At 38.0% G+C, this 17,954-nt stretch overlaps 1 protein-coding gene across 1 annotated transcript in view; it reads right to left on the bottom strand.

The window, feature by feature from the left end:
* Window positions 1-13,557, bottom strand: part of CPA3 (carboxypeptidase A3) — a 32,284-nt gene extending 18,727 nt beyond the window's left edge. The window contains exons 1-5 of the mRNA XM_032172218.2: window positions 13,478-13,557; window positions 13,306-13,381; window positions 9,806-9,930; window positions 284-386; window positions 80-181 (exon numbers count right to left, since the gene is read on the bottom strand). Coding sequence (XP_032028109.1) covers window positions 80-181; window positions 284-386; window positions 9,806-9,930; window positions 13,306-13,381; window positions 13,478-13,545 — 474 coding nt within the window. The 5' untranslated portion in view covers window positions 13,546-13,557. The remainder of the gene's footprint in view (window positions 1-79; window positions 182-283; window positions 387-9,805; window positions 9,931-13,305; window positions 13,382-13,477) is intronic.
* Window positions 13,558-17,954: the final 4,397 nt, after the last annotated feature.

Here is a 17,954-nt window from a genome sequence, read left to right as displayed (position 1 = left end):
TCCGTTGTGTTACAAAGTAACCTTTAAATTCACGTTTTTCAACAGTAATAAGAATTAGTGGTTCTTGAATTATTTTTACCTTCAGAACATATAGTGGATTATCTTCAACAGTAGATCCAATTTTAATACGAGAGATCATTTCAGGATGCTTATCCATCATCTTTTCAGTCCAAGCCACAATCTTAAGAGCAAAATCAATTTTGAGAAATTAGAATAAAAGAAAACAAAATGACAATAAATATTAAGGGTAACTTAAAAAAAGTACAGGCATTTTATACTGTACCTTTTCCCAGTTATTGTATTTTGCGTAGCTGTGCCTGCCTGAGATATCTTCTTTAACATCAAACTGTTTCTCAATCTCTTCTTGTAGATCATGAATCAAGATTCTGTTTGACAGGGGAATGATAAAATGCATGTTTTATCATGAGAAAGGAAAACACAGTTATCTTTCATTTGCAGAAAATTTCTCTTCCTTCTCCTGTATCTTTAATCAAGTTTGCTCTGTTTCTTCATTATTCTCCTCTAGCTATCTCCTTTAGACATGTCATGTGTCTGGCTTCTGATCTCCCCATTTATCTAGAGCTGTGCTGTCCAGTGTGATCGTCTCTAGCCCCAAGTGCATATAGGACATATGGAGTGGGGCTTGTCCAAGAGTAGATTGCTGTATGTGTAAAATATACACCAGATTTTGAAGATAGTATAAAAGTTATATAAACTATCTCACTAATAAGTTTTAAATTGTGTAGAATAAAAATTTCAGATATATCGGGCTAAATAAAATGTATTGCTACAGTTAATTTTACCTGTTGCTTTTTACTTTTTTAATGTGGCTACTGCAATTTTAAAATTATGCATGTGGCTCATATTGTACTGCTATCGTACTCCCCATCCTTCTCCAAAACACACACACATCTACATCCACATTAACACAGGCAACAAGGGATACTTTCATGCACACATCTACAGACCATACCTTGTAATTTCACACCTTCTGAGCTGGGAGAAACTTGAATAATAATGATAATTATAATAGTAAGCAGGTACTTAGCACTTACCTTGTGCCAGGCATCGCACTGACTTCCATGTGTACATTATTAATTCATTTAATCTTCACATGAGATTATTATGCTTATCTTACAGATGAGAAAAATGAGGTACAAAGTGTTGAAACAACGTGCCTATAGTGATGGATCTAGAAAATGGCTAACATGATTTGAAGGGGGTGAAATAAGAGGTGGGAAAAATCACTGGGAGACTAATGTTGAGGGTCAACAGGCTTACACCTTATCTTCCTATTTTCTTTTTCTTTCTTTCTTTTCTTTTTCTTTTTCTATTTTTTTTTTTTTTTTTGAGATGGAGTTTCACTCTTGTTGCCCAGGCTGGAGTGCAATAGCGTGATCTTGGCTCACCACAACCTCCACCTACCAGGTTCAAGTGATTCTCCTGCTTTAGCCTCCTGAGTAGCTGGGATTACAGGCATGTGCCACTGCGCCAGCTAATTTTGTATTTTGAATAGAGACAGGGTTTCTCCATGTTGATCAGGCTGGCCTCGAACTCCTGACCTCAGGTGATCTGCCCGCCTCAGCCTCCTGAAGTGCTGGGATTACAGGTGTGAGCCACTGCTCCCGGCCTCATCTTCCTATTTTCATCTCTTTCTGAGCCATCTCATGTCATCATTTTATGGAGTCCAATGGCTGTAATGGTCACCTGATGGTCACTCATACTTGAATCTCCAGGTATGGATTCTCCTCTGAACTCTAGGCTTACACATCCAACTGTCTACCTGACGTTTTCACTTGGATTCAGATATCCATATGTGTAATACAGGCCAGGTACAGCTTTATACACATTATTTAATTGACCTTGTCAGTATTATCACTTTACAGTTGGGGAAGTTAGTGCTCAGAAGGTTTAAATACTCACAGTTTGTATGAGATGGAGTTGGGAATTTGAATACAAACTGCCTCATTTCAAGATTTATTTTTAAAAAATGTCATCTTCATCATATATGCAAGTATTTTATTTATTTTGTCTGGCGATTTTCTATTTGCTTCATTAATCTTTTTTCTAATGGCTTAATAGAAACCAAATCATATTTAATCACAGTAAAATTTAATACTGGATAATGTATCTTATTCTTTTTTTCCAAAAATTTTGAGTAATTTCACCTATTTTAAATAAATGTCTTGGCTGGGCATGGTGGTTCACACCTGTAATCCCAGCACTTTGGGAAGCTGAGGCAGTTGGATCACATGAGGCCAGAAGTTTGAGACCAGCCTGGGCAACACGGTGAAACCCTGTCTCTACTAAAAATACAAAAGTTAGCCAGGCGTGGTAGTGGGCACCTGTAGTCTCAGCTACTCGGGTGGCTGAGGCATAAGAATTGCTTGAACCCAGGAGGTGGAGGTTGCAGTGAGCTGACATTGTGCCACTGCACTCCAGCCTGGGTGACAGAGGACACTCTGTCTCAAAAAAAAAAAAAAAGTCTTATCAGAATCATTTTAGGAATTAGAATCATCAGAAAAAATGGGATTTTTTGATAGACGTTAAATTATAAATAAATATAAGAATTTTCTTATTAATAATGGATCATAATATAATTGTATCTTTTTGATTCTTCAGTAAAATGTTAAGTATTTTGATTGCCTATTTATATATATATATTTTTTACCAGTTTTGTGACTTTTTTTCTCACTACATTTTTGAATTGGTTATTACAGTGTTCATATATTAAAAAAATTTACTTTGATTGCACTTAGCTATTTTATTAGATTAAAAAACCCTCTTTACTTTTAGGAATTTTAGTTATGTTTTTAGGGTATTTTCTGTGTTATTTCTTCTGCCAATATCTATACTTTCTAATTTTCTTAATAACTATTTCTTTTTTTCCTTGCTGTTTTGCATTGGAAAACTCTCTGAACTATGATAAATAATAGTAGCCATAGACGGCATTCTTTTTTTTCTGCTTTTTACAGGAAAACTTATCTTTCACCGTTAAGAATGATGTTGAATGCCACTTTGAGATTAATATGGCAGTATCAATTTATATGATCAAATCATTGTCCATTGATGTATGGTTGCATTAAAACCTATTATTAGATTCCTTAATTTGTTAAATATTATTTTACAGCTGTAGGAGATTTACAAATACCCTCACAAAAAATCTTGTTTGTCTTATTTTAGATACTGTTCTAAAAATCTTGTTTAACCTAGAAGGAATGCATTGGATCTAGGGAAAATGACTTGCTGAAAGCAAGCAGAGAACACGCTCTTATCAGTAGGTGATAGCTGACAGCAAAAAGAAAGAGAAAAGTAAAAAAACTCCCTAGACAGAAGGGCTTCGAAAACATGGGTCAGTGGTCTCATAGCACAGTATGAAAATGCACATTGATAATGACAATTCTTTACCCAAAGGTAAACCATATTCAATATACTCTATTTTGTAGGGCAGAAAATTATCATTTATAATGGAAATGTTTCAATAAAAATGTTAAAAAGAAAGGATTTCTTGAAGTTGTACTTATCTGAACAATTTTCTTATTTGGCTTATCTCATTTCTCATTAACTCTATATAAATAAAGGAATTACTCACCTTTTGGTAATGAAATGCACATGTATTTTTTTTCTGCTGTTAGCATTGAGTCCTGGATGCAGGAAGAAGTCTATTTTTTAACATTCACTCTAGTCTTTAGGACAATATCATGTGCTCTTTCCATCACCATAAATCTTATCAAATAAGGAAGCAGTGAGTGACCTGTGTTCAGACCTTCTTGGGTTCCAACCCCAGTTCGGCTACATAATACGAAATGTGATCTTGGGTGGCTTAGTTACCCTCTGAACCTCAGTTTTCCAACTTTTATAATTGTGGTGACCAGGCATGTGGTGAGGATGAAATGGAGTAAAACCTAAGTGCTTGGTGGCCTCAGGCTCCCATTGAACTTCAGAATAATAGTGAAGTTGGGTCACAAAATTGACAATTATTTTACAATCATAACACGTTTTCAAAGCAGGCTTTGATGGTATGTAGATGTTTGACTCTTTGATTTCTTCAATTTCTTATAATAATGAGCTATGACACTGACACTGCTGAGCTCCACTCTACTTGTTGGTTTCTCCTTGCTGATTGACTGACTGATCTGAGTTCTGATGTGGAACGCAAACGCTGTATTCCCCTAATTAGAGTTTATTTAGCACATGGCACCAAGTACTGCTAATGAATATTGATTCCTATTAGCAGCACTGACAAGCACATCATTATGTACATCATATCTAACCCACTGTATGCTTTGCTTTTGACTTATGATGAATCTAGGATTTCTGAGAAAATAAACTTTTGACAGCAATTTTGGAATCAGGTGGAGCATGTTGCACTGAAACTCACACAAAGTCTGGGAAGGTTTGAAATTATATTTTGGGTGGTCATTACAGACATATTAATTGCTTTAAGCTCTAAAGAGGGCACGTGGCTTTTGCTCCACCTGCATTAATAGAAGTGGAGGAACCAGGCAGAAGAGAAATTCTATGGTCCCAGAGGTTGATTTGTAACATAAGGCAGTATTAATTAGTCACAGGAAGCTTATATCTAAGAATATTTTTAGACTTACACATATCAATTTAGCTCTTATAACAGCAGCAAAACAAAACCAAACAAAACAAAGCAAAAAAACAGTGTGAGTGGAAGTACAATCTTTCCACAAATGATGCAGCTGCATGAGAGCATCAGAATGGTGCCAGATTGTTGCTGATAGGGACTAGAAATTAAGCCTAAGGCTGGAAATTAAGAACTGGGGCCAGATGTTATTTTCACAAACCCTTCTACTAACCAGCAGCCAGGCATAAACAAATGAAACCAAATTACTTTTTCTCAAATATTATTTTTTGCTCCAAAATTTGCTTAATTTGTTTAAGAAAATTCCTAAATATCGGTGAAAGGATAAATAATTATCACTGGGTATTGAATAATACAAATGTTTTGTGTTTACTGAACCTTTCTTATGTGCCAGACACTTTTCTCAGCACTGTATTTACATTTTATCACTCAACATGATTAACTGGGTACCATTATCAGCCCTTCTTTTTATGAAGGTTTGGCCAATTTCCAAAATGGACACAACTATTAAAATACAGAAGTTGGAATTTGAACCTGGAGGGTCTGACATCAGCACCATAGCTGTAAGCCATCGTACAATAGTGCCTTCATCATGAGAGTGAAATCCTTGGGTATTGCCGTCGGACCTGTACTCTCCTTAGTCTTCGGAGGTTGGTGCACAGTTGGCCCAATCAACCAACTCTCATGGAAGTCTATGTCCCAGGATTAGGCAGCAAGTAAGTGGTTCAGAGAAGAGATGAGATAAATTCTACTTTGACAGTTTCAAGGCTCCCATCCTTTGCTGCTTTTAAAAAGCAACAAAGGACTGGAGAACTATGGGCCAAGGTATGTGACTATTGTAGGCTCTGGGGTGTGTGTGTGTGTGTGTGTGTGTGTGCGTGTGCGCGCGTGCGCGCATGCACTGGGGAAAGATGTTTCAGGAAGGCAGAGTCACTGTCAGGGTGACTTATAAATGGGACTGGATTCTCCTGATGCCCACATTACATCAGGATACGGTGCTATTCAAAAAGCATGGTTTCAGGTTTCCCTAAGATTCAGTATCCCCCTGGTAACTCCCTAATTTGGTTACCACACATCAGATTCAACACTTACCGACATGGACTTCTCATAGTTTGAGGAATACTACTCATTTATTCACTGGGAGGAAAATGGAACATCTGGTGATAGCCTCTAGTTATTCCCTGTTTCAGTGTATGTGTGTGTGTGTGTGTGTATTCATAGAAGTAAAGGACCAGGCAGACAGCAACTTTATGATCCCAGTCAATCTTCATGAAACCCCTATGAAATAAGTTCCATTATTATTCCCATTTTATAGATGAGGTGTGAGGTAAAGCAAAGTTAAATAAATTGCCAATGTTAAATACCTAATGCATGGCTTCAATGGGACTGGACCCAGACAGCGTTGCTTCAGAACCCACTTTCCTACCTTCCACATGTCTGTTTGTCACATGACCAATTGTAACTTCAACATTTGTAGCATGTAGCATGTTGTAGTATAACATGCATGCTATACTCTTAGGTAAGTAATATGTATAATGTGAAGCAGAAGAAATGAATGGAATGACACATTAGAATGATTTGATTGAAACACTTGATAGGACTGTGTATATCCCTGGAACATGAATTTGTATCTGACTGAACATTATTATTAGGCAGTTAGACATTAATATAAGGTGTTACCACTGTGTCAGTTTGGCATAGATCTCTTTTGCATTTCTCACATAATCTTATATGGATCCTAGTAAGATTTTACTTAATTGTACCATTTGAGTTTTCTTATTATATTAATAGTTGTTTTCTGAGTTACCTTTCATTAACAACTTTATTTTCTACTTTTAACCTTTGATCAAAGAAAAGACAATGTTAAAAACTGACTGTCTAAAATGTGAACGATGTTAAAAACACTAGGATTTTTAACTGCTGAATCCAAGTACAGTGTCTTCCCCAGAGGCTCAGTCCAATGGACGTGCTTCCCTTTTGATATTTGTTTGCCAGTCTGTTTGGGTTTGTTAGTATATCCGTGTTGTTTGCTTTTTGGCCTTTTGTGATTTTGTAAATAAATAAAAAAGGAAACAAGTATGTTATTTTAAAATAAAATCTGGCTTACTAAATTTTCTAAAAATTAAAGAAAAATCACACAGATGCTTTAAACTAAATAGTGGTTGATATACACGGTCTAATGAAGGGTGTCTAAGTAAATCTTTGTGTCAAACCAGCCTCTTAATATGGTTTAATTCAGCCTGGTGCCTGGGTCCGACCAGATGTTTCTGTTCTTAGAACTCTTTTCTGTTACTGACTGACACCAAGTAATTCATATAATTAATATGCAAATAAAATTATCTATATAATTAGTACTTGGAGACAAGATTTTAAGTAGTTCTTGTCTGCACATATCACTTTACATATTTATATTTCTGAGGGAGGTAATTAATTATTTGGCTTTCTCATAACTGTGGCTGATTTGGGCCACTTTGTAGAATTCGTGTTTTAATTTGATAAAACCAATTTTTATAGGTAATTTAACACTTTGGTTCTTGATGTAGATAGCAAGAAACTCCTTTGTCATAAGATAAAGTGAAAAAACACACTAATTTGAGGATCTGGATTTAGACATCTAGTTGAATCAGAATCATTTCAGGATAGAAGAGGCCTAGAGGACCAAAGGAGAAAAAAGGCTGATGTGAGCTATTTGATAAATTGGAAGGATGCTAGCTGCCCGCCTAGGTGTCTTACAGTGATTTACTCCACTATCCATGCTCATGCCAAGCAACTAGCTTTTCTAGATACATTTTCTACATTGTAACTGCATTATAGGGCTATTAAGGAAAACATAATACCTAATTCTTTACCTTGCTGTTCAAGCCAAATTATATAAAATTTGGCCACACCACTACTTTATTTTAGCTTGGGCTGAATGCTTTGTAAGAATTAGTTTATCATAGGAATCCAGACCAGGTCTACATTACTGAAGTAAAGTGAAGAGTGTAATAATTTAGGCACGTATACTAGAAATTTGGCAATGAAGTGAATCAAGAGACACAGTAGGCTGGGTGCGGTGGCTCATGCCTGTAATCCCAGCACTTTGGGAGGCCAAGGCGAGTGGATCACGAGGTCAGGAGATGGAGACTATCCTGGCTGACATGGTGAAACCCCGTCTCTACTAAAAATACAAAAAATTAGCTGGATATGGTGGCAGGTGCCTGTAGTATAAGCTACTCAGGAGGCTGAAGCAGGAGAATGGCATGAACCCTGGAGGCGGAGCTTGCAGTGAACCGAGACTGTGCCACTGCACTCCAGTCTGGGTGACAGGGCGAGATTCCATCTCAAAAAACACAAAACAAAACAAAAAAAGAGACACAGTAACCAGGGGTTATTTAAGATAGAGGGTTGATTTCTTTTAGATGAAAGAGTCAATACATTATCTGAACCTTAATGTAAGCAGATAATGTAATACAAATTTCTGCAATCTCGTAGTTATATTTTTGAAGTGTCTAATTTTAATGATGTGATTTATAAAAACACAGAAAAACATCAGTATATTAAGTTAAAAGGGTTAAAATCTGGTATCAATTAATTTATATATATATATATTTATTATACTTTAAGTTCTAGGGTTCATGTGCACAACGTGAATTATATGTTTTCAATTTGTTAACTTTTACGTTTGTGCCACAACCTTCTTGAAACAGTAACAAAACCAAAAAAGTCATCAATAACCATCACAAATAATAGAATGTTACCTTTAAAGCCATGAATGTTTTTTGCTTACTTGTCTTATGTACATGATTTTTAAATTTCAATGGAGTTTATATTTATTTGAGATATTGTGGCAATATCATAAATAAAATCAAGTTAATGGTGAGCAGTAGTAAATCCTGCTCTGCAATATAACATCACTGACATCAATAGGATCTTTCTTCATCTCAGCCAGAAGCAGACCTTTTGAGTTAAAGCACCAAGTCAGGTAATGGAGGTATAAAATGGCAAGTTCAAAAAAAAAAATGAACTAGTGTTTAGCAGTGTTTTGACAATGAGGGTCTCAATAAAGGGGAATCCTGGCATGACATGGCCTGGGGAAGTTAAAATTGGATCCCTCTGTACATCAAACTATGAAATGTTTGAAAGTATAAAAACACATTTTCTTTTTTATTTTTTGAGATGGAGTCTTGCTCTATCCCCCATGCTGGAGTGCAGTGGCGCGATCTCGGCTCACTGCAACCTCTGCCTGCTGGGTTCAAGCAATTCTTCTGTCTCAGCCTCCCAAGTAGCTGCAACTACAGGCACATGCCACCATGCCTGGTAATTTTTGTATTTTTAGTAGAGATGGGGTGTCACCATATTGGCCAGGCTGGTCTCTAACTCCTAACCTTGTGATCCACCTGCCTTGGCCTCCCAAAGTGCCGGGATTACAGGCATGAACCACCGTGCCCAGCCGACAGATTTTATTTTCTAAATTATGCATTGATTTATTATATTCATTGCTGGGCTCCCTTCTTGTTCACTGCCCAGGGCCCAGACTGTACATGGCCCATGGTTGCTGCTCAATATATTCAAATTTTCTCTTATTTCTCTGTGGGGCCAGAATGACTCATTTCTGCATCTTTGGCTATTTGAGATTCTTTTCTCTTTGATTTAAACCTTATTCTACTGCTCTGCTTGTGCTTTCTCTGAGGAATAATTTTTTTCATAAAGAATTATTTATTGTATATTTTTAATTGCTGTACTTCTGACATACCAATTGCTGTATTTCTGACATACCAATGACTTTTTTTTTGGTCTCCTTTTGTGTATCAGGAAAATTCAAATACGTAAAAGAAGGCCAGCGCCAGTAGCTCATGAGCTCTGGGCCAATTACCTGTCAGTAGTGATGATGTGTGGCTAAACCATTCATGCCTGCTCATGTGGGCTCTGTGCTTATGAGGGGCTGGTTTTGGAGATGGTAGATATAGGTAATTGTTATTCTTATATCTAAGAGCAAATGTAAGGTAGATGTTGAACTGCCAAGTTTTTATTCTATCACCTCTGTAAACAGGCTTCGATAATGTGTTTGGAAGTAACTGTGATCTGTATCTTACAGAAAGATCTTTCGTTTTGGGGGGCCCAATTAAAAATAGTTCCATTGTAATACTTTCCTCTACTTCAAGGCTCCCAAAACTTTGAATATCCAACAAATTTCAATATTTGCCAAGGACTTACTCATAGTGCATTTTATTTTGATCCAAGGCAGACTGGATGGCTTGGGATTCCTTCTCACTAACTCGGAAATCCACCGTCATATTAGCAGCTACATGGTGGGTGGCACCTGGATACCAGAAGTCAAGCTGCAGAGATAAGCTCAGTGTTAGCCAGAGTTTATTTGCTTACCCAACACATATTGATTAAGAAATGATCATGTCTCATACACTATGAAAGGAATTTGGGGCTCAGCATAACTAAGATACAGACCCTTCTTTTAATAAGTTTATGGGATTTTTACAAATATATTTAAGAACTGTTGAATATTAGGGAGGAGGAAAGAAACCTTCCTAGTACCTGATCACTTTTTTTTTTTTTTTTTTTTTTTTAGGACTTCAGGTCTATCAAGTTAAAAAGGACGGGCAGCTCTTTTGGTTAATTTTTTTCTTTCACAATTTTGGGGTTGAATGGGATCACAATTCATCTAGCCAGAGAATCTGGCTCTAATTGGAAATTTAAGTTAAATATCTGGTTAGTTAGTCCTCAAAACCTGATGTCCCTATAAACTCTGGAAATCCTGATACAAGATATTGTATCCAACAGTTGGTATAGTCCCCCAGAAATGTGATTTTTCTAGCAATATGTCCTTGGGCAAGTTACTAGGACTCTAAATTTTACTCCTCTCTCCTAAAATAATGGGGCAAATGAGGGTCCACTGGGAAGTGTTGTGAAGATTGTGAAATAGGTCTGAGGTCTGGGGCAAGAAGACAGTTAACAGGTGCAGATTTTTTTTTTCCTTTCTCTTCCTCTAGCTGACAATTTCAAAAATTTGGTATATGAGCTCAGAAGTATAGTATTCAGATCAAAATAACTTCGAGGCTGGGTGTTGTGGCTCACAACTGTAATCCAGCACTTTGGGAGGCTGAGGTGCAGATCACCTGAGGTCGGGAGTTCGAGACCAGCCTGACCAACATGGAGAAACCCCATTTCTATTAAAAATGCAGAATTAGCCAGGCGTGGTGGCCCATGCCTGTAATCTCAGCTACTCAGGAGGCTGAGGCAGGAGAATTGCTTGAACCTGGGAGGTGGAGGTTGTGGTGAGCCAAGATCTCGCCATTGCACTCCAGCCTGGGCAGCAAGAGCAAAACTCTGTCTCAAAAAAACAAAAAACAAACAAACAAAAAAAGCAAACATTGAAAAGATTCCAGTTCTTGTGCTTCTTCAAAATCATACTCAATTGTTAAACTAAATGAAGTACAAGTCCCCAGACTGGGAAATGTGAAGGAAAAGCTCAATTTCCACTCCTGCTTGTGCATGTGTTCAGGTCTGCCTGGCTGTTTCTTGGTTGAGTCCCCCTCTACCTCGAGGTCAATCAAGTGACAATATGAGGCTGCTATGAACCAACCAATGTTTGTTTATTTTGATCAAAAAGCTACATCATGAGTTGGACATATGAGAGATGTAGTGTGATGCAAAGGCAAGTTAGGTAGAGCCATCTCATCACAATAGACATTTCTGTGTTCTAGCAGGGTAATGTGCAGCAGGAGCTTAGAGCTTAGTGAACTTTCATTTATTAAGCACGAGGCAAAGAGCTGAGTGCCACAGTTGTAGAGACTAATAGGGGACTTATGAGATGTGAAAGGTTTGGTGTGGAACACAGAGTCATACATGCATGTTTCCCACATGTTAACCAATGCCAGAGGAAGGAACCGGGTGTTCCAGGAGCACAAGGAGCAGCCAAAACTGAGTCATGAGAGTTGATGAACAGAAGAGACGTCCTGCAGCAGACACTGCCTGAGTTGGATCTTGAGAAATAAGTAGGACTTACCCAGCTCAAAACGTAGAGAAACACATTCTCATGAGAAAAGATGTACAGGGTCAATGTGGGTGGGATTTTGGTGTTTATGGGGCTTGAAGTGTGTGGAAGAAGGTGGAGGAGCAGGATATTGAAGAGGCTGGTAGTTTGGCAGATCATAAAAGGCTTTGAATGCTATAACAATACCAACAGAAAATGCTTCTGACCGGGCATGGTGGCTCACGCCTGTAATCCCAGCATTTTGAGAGGCCAAGGCGGGTGGATCATGAGGTCAGGAGTTTGAGACCAGCTGGGCAACATGGCAAAATGCCATCCTTACTAAAAACACAAAAATTAGCCAGGGATGGTGGTGGGCACCTGTAATCCCAGCTAATAGAGAGGCTGAGGCAGGTGAATCGCTTGAACCTGGGAGTCGGAGGCTGCAGCGATTGTGCCACTGCACTCCAGCCTGGGTGACAGAGTGAGACTCTCACTCTTAAAACAAAAACAATAACAAAAAATGCTTCTATGGTGCTTAATATGGCAAGCCTGCTTCTAAGTGCTATCAAACGCTTACTTAGTCTTTGTAGCAACCCTAGGAGGTAGCTATGACTATTATCTCCATTTTATAGCAGAAGAAATTGAGACCCAGAGATGTTGAGTAACTTGCCTAAGGCTACAGAGCTAGCGTAGAGCTTGGATTTGAATGCAAGCATTTGACTTTGAAGAAAATGCTTTTTCCATACTAGGCTGCTTTTTAGTAATGACCCTCAATTGGAGGAATGCAATTGTCAAGTTTCAGAGTGAGCAATCAGGTTGGAATGCAGAGTTGGCTTTGTGGGAGTGAAAACTAGAACCCTGATTGCTAGTTAAGGGACTACGGAAATTCTCCTTGCAAGAGGTAGAGTGAACATGAACTTGGCAGTGGCAGTGGAATGGAGGGCAATGTGTGGATTTGAGAAACGTTTGGGAGTTAGAATAGGCAGGACCTTTGATTGATTTGATGTGGAGATAACAGTGTGTTCGAGTGGAATAAATCCCAGACCCAGTTCTGGGTTTAAATCTGATGTGTAATCTTGGTCATTTCATTTATTGTCTTTGCACTTTAGCTCTTCTGTTTCAAATGAGTTACATTATAACCCTGACATTGAGAATCTGTTGGAGAATTTGAAATGACATATATAAGGTGGCTGGTGCAACATAAATAGGAGCAGCTGAATACATGATAAAATTATATTAGACTGTTGGATTTTAAAGGATTGATCTAACTTTAAAAGTCTTATTTGAAAATGTACCTGCTCTTGGAAAGGGTCACATCTTGATATTAGCCAGTGCCTCAACGTTTTCAGTTAGTACTCTAAGAGAAATTATGGCACCAGAGGAGATGAGGGTCGGAGTGTGGAGAATGGAGAGGAAATGGCACCAGTAGGCAAGAGAAAGACGCCTGATAAGGAGGCCAAGAACAGCTCCTGATTTCACAGTTTTACCTTGAAAAAGCTGGTGTTTGCAAAACTTTTGGGAGGAAAAACAGAAGTGGTAGTCTTGGAAACCAAGACCAAAACCAGAACAGGTGAAGTATTGGCCATTGGCTAAATTATCCAGATAGCTCCTGCTTTCCCCTATGTTCCATAGTCTTTTGTAGTCCTGTGGGCATTAACAGTAAAATAATAAGAAGAATCTTTTACAGAACAGTAAGAAAAGATAAAATATCCCTCTAAATGCTTACCTCATTGGTTTTGGCCAAGTCCTTTATGATGTCTGCTTGTTTTTCATCCTGGGGCTTCACGCGGAACACTTTCTCCCTTTACGGAAGCAAATGAAAAAAAAAGTGAGCTGTAAGGAAACAACCTTTAATTCTCTTCCCACACAGAGACTGGAACACAGGAAGTAAGATTTACCTGTCAAAGCGGACAGGAGCAATTGCAAGAGTGGTAGCAATCAAACCCACGGGCAGGATGAGCCTCATGGTTCTTCTTTGCCTGCCTTGAGACCCTCTGGCAGTTTTATGCCTCAGCCCTTATCTTGATGAGCAGCTGATTTCCTCTTAGAGTTCTGTTGCACAAACTGTTCCCCTTCTTCCCCCACACCAGGTTTTTTTTTTTTTTTTTTTTTTTTTTTTCCAGCTGGAGAGGGAAAAACACTAACCCACCAAGCCCTTGCTACTTATCTACCTTTTACAATAGGAAATACCCATTTTACAGACACAGGATGGGAAGCAAATGCCTTTAGCAAATAACTTGGCCAAGGTAACAGAGAAAGTATGTTCACAGAGCTGGGATTTACTAGTTCTGTCTGTTCTAAAATACTACTCTACCATTCTGCTTGAATTGAATGATGGAAGAAATCAGTTTTAAAATTTGCACTTGGAGACTGAGATGAATTTGGGTATCTGGCCATAAAATCTTGGTGAGTGATTCGTAATAATGTAAAATATATTTTTGAAGCTAGAATGTAAGTTGTGAAATTAAAAACATTGAAATTGACTGGGCGCAGTGGCTCACACCTGTAATCTCAGCACTTTGGAAGGCCACGGTGGGCGGATCATCTGAGATCAGGAGTTTGAAAGCAGCCTGGCCAACATGGTGAAACCCTGTCTCTACTAAAAAATACAAAAATTAGCCAGGTGTGGTGGCAGGCGCCTTAATCCCAGCAACTTGAGAGGCCAAAACAAAACAAAACAAAACAAAAAAACATTTAAATTACAAAATATAAATGTACTAAAAATGCCGTAAGTACTATGGCAAGCATTGAAGTGTTCACCTTTTAGATTTTACAATGATAACATTTTTGTTATATTTGTCCTGTACTTCTCTTGGTAAATAAATAAACACTAAAGACCTAAAGCACTGCCCTCTTTGCCCTTCTCTTCTCTCTGTCCTCAGAGGTGACCCCTATTTCTAAGGCAGCTTGAGGACTCCTTGACAGCAAGAAAATATCAATGCTATAATGTTTATTAATTGGACATTGTCTTCAGAGCCTGGATGCTGTAATTGCCAAATAATGCCTTTTGAAAGTTGAATTAATGAAAGCCACCTATAGACTATTTAAAACCATCTCTGGAATGATCTTTAGTCTTGAACACAACTTGGTTAATTATAGGAGAATAACACCTTTACCTAGAATCATAGGTAACCTAAAAGAGTAAGTGAATTTATCTAATCAGATAAGTTATTAGAATTTCCTTTTTGAAAACCACCTCTTCACATTGACAAACGTACAGTTGACTGTATATAAAACTTCTCAGAGTCATGCTTATGTATTATCAAAATAGTGTGGTTGGAGACACGCCCCTGTTGTATGTACAGCAGCAGTAATTCCATTCTTCTCTATTTGATGGGTGTGTGGTAGAACTGAAGACTTTTTTTTATTTCCCCAAATGAATTTTCCGGCTCCAGCCTTGCAAGTAAGGAAGAGGAGGGTTTTGCAAATGCCTTCATGTTCTTCACACCGGGCAAGCTCATCAGCACTGAGAACTCCCAAAGCAAATGCTTGCTCCATTGCTTTTGACTAAAGATACCTTTGACCAGGGAACAGTGAAAAAGAACGACCTTGACTTTGGGTTTAGACAGACATCACTTCCATGTGGCTCCCACACACTAGCTACATCACCTTGAGCCGGCTGCCTAGTTATTCTGGGCCTTGGTTTCCTCATTTGTAAAATGGGAATGCTAATGTGACTATAACAAGTGGCTGTGAGGCTTAGTGAGACAGCATATGTTAGGGACGTCATGGTAGGTGCTAAAAAACATATCCATGCTCTCTAGACAGTTGATAAAACGTTCATGTGCTGTTAACAGAGACTTACAGTTGGCCACTGCCAGCCTGCAGAACTGGTATCAAAATAGATCATGTGGTAGATTAAAGTGGTGGCCATGACCTTTAGGGATAAAATAACTCTCTGTTTTAATGTGGACTACTTCAAGAATTTTTTTTAATGTTATAGCTTTGCTTTTTAGAGTTATTTTCTGATTCTAAAAATTATAAACGCCCATTGGAAACGATTCTGGAAAATATAGGAAAGTTGAAAGAGGAAAGATAGAAATCCTCTTAATTTTAGAATTCTGTTATATTTTCTTGAAGCCGTTTCCTCTGTGACTGGTTTTAAAATTCTGTAGAGAAAGCTTCTGTGTCAGTTTTTCAGGTCAAGTAGGAAGAACACTTTTATTTGGGGAATCTAGGTGAGTGCTTTGAGGACCTTGGTATTTCTCAGGATAAGACTTCATTAATAAATAAAAGTACATCTTTGGCTTCTTAATAGATTACATATTGGCAATTTCTTCTTTCTGGAATATGATATAAACATGTGGTGCGTTTGAGACTCCACTGCCTCTCCAATCTATTTAGCCTCTGAAGAAAAATACAATAGATGGATTTCAATAAGGTTCTAGAGCTTTTTCTTAGAACAAGTGTTATTTCTTGGCAAGCATAGATCGGTGCTGCCTTATATTACTGCATCAAGATTTATAAAAGGTCTTGGCATATGTGTGGGTAGGATGAATAATTGTCAAACACCGTATCATTTTAGGATTGACTATGTAAGACTGTGATGTTTCGCAGATTAAATCAACCTCTTTAAAAAGTAGCTTAGAGGTGAATACTTCATGCAGCCATAATTTTCCATCTTTCTTGAGCTCTGCACTTTCTAGGGTATTTGTAGTAGTGTATGTCTAGCCATGATTTAAAATATCACCATATAGTTTAGCTATGCTTTTCTCTATATATTTTTAATCATTATCACTCAGCAGAGCCCTTTTTTGCCCCCAGATTAACATGTTAACTTGCTATGGTCTGCCTTCTTTTTCTTCTAGAAATTCTCTTTTTGACCAATTCATATAGGTCAGCTTGCAGAATAAGATGAACAAATGGCATATGATTCTAGGTATGTAGGAATTCCATAATCCAGATGAGAAAATCAGTCTTGCTGTTTTCTACCCACACCATTTGAGAAAGAAAGATTCAGGGGCTACTCTTGTGCTGTTGGTTCACTGTTGCTTTGGGAGCTGAGAGCTTGGAGCTGAAGGAAAGGCTCAGAGCCTGCTCTGGGATCTCAGGGTGGGAGTGGGATAAAGGAGGGAGAAGAAGAGGTATCCCCACAACCTGGGGCTCTCAGGTGGGCAAGGCTGGGTGCACTCACAACAGTCTCTGATTAGCTGGTCAGATACTACTACAGTGAGGACTAGGGCAGATTTCTCTTTCTGTTTTTCTTGGTTTTGCCCAGGCAAGTGGAAATTCTAGCCAGCTTCCTGTTAACTTTCAGTAGACAGTGGTCAGAGTAAAAATTTCTCAGGTGCAGGACATCTCAGATACATGGGATTTCAAATAAGAATATTTGTATATTTGCTTTCCTATTCTTTGTTCTTACCCTTAAAAATTCCTTAGAATTTTAAAAAAGCAACCCACATATATTTCTAATTTCTATTTTAAAGCATTCAATTTAGGGAATTAGGAGAGTTCTTTGTGGTTTGCCAAGATTTCCATACTTTCGGCCACAGCATCCCTTAGTCAGGGCTTGGTGTTACTTGTCAGAAATAGCACAAGGGAGTATCCTGTGGAACATGAATTTAATGATACGCCTCCAGCAAGATTACCTCACTCAGGTAACTAGGGCTATGTTAGCCCTCCAATATACAAAGTGGATATAACTTTAAGAGGAAGAATATTTAGGTAAATTATATCTATTTTTAGATTACCACCAATGTTGGTGACAAATTAATGGGATTTTTTTTTCATGTATGGGTCTATTTAAATGATGTATCACTAAATGAATTTGAAGATGATTGTGTAACACATTGTAGCAGCTGCACTGCTACCATCTAGTGGACAGTTAATGCAATTAATTATTCTTTGGCTTGACAACTTTCACAAACCGTTGCTACTTCAATGGATTCTGTTTACGAATAGAACACTGTTATAGATATTTTAACATATCAAGCCCAATATGGAGGCTCATTTTTCTTGAAGCCATATAGAAAGTAATGAGTTAATAGTCTATGAAAGTAGACTACAGAAAGTCTATATAGAAAGTAATGAGTTAATAGTCTATTATTTTTAAGTAAGACATGCCCCTAAATTGTAACTTTAATACATCTCATTCTATTTTAAAATTTGAACTTGGCACAATACTTCCCAACATTAGCATGTTCAATTCCAATCCTGGAAAACAAGTCCTGGAGTGATTTTTGCCACTTTCATTGGTCCAAGTGGTCCAGTCAGTGTCCCTGGCATCCTCTTGTCTCACTTCTGATCTACTTTCCACACCCTAGCCTAGTTGGTGTTCCAAAAACACTGTGACCATGTCATTGATGACTTAATATCTTCAATGGATTTTCATTGTTCTTAGACCGGTGTCCCCAGTCCTTAACGTGACCTCTAAGC

Source organism: Hylobates moloch, unplaced genomic scaffold (genome assembly GCF_009828535.3).
Source record: "Hylobates moloch isolate HMO894 unplaced genomic scaffold, HMol_V3 SCAFFOLD_13, whole genome shotgun sequence".
Classification (NCBI taxonomy): domain Eukaryota; kingdom Metazoa; phylum Chordata; class Mammalia; order Primates; family Hylobatidae; genus Hylobates; species Hylobates moloch.
The sequence above is the reverse complement of the archived record's forward strand: the minus strand, read 5'-3'. Positions and strand labels throughout refer to the sequence as shown.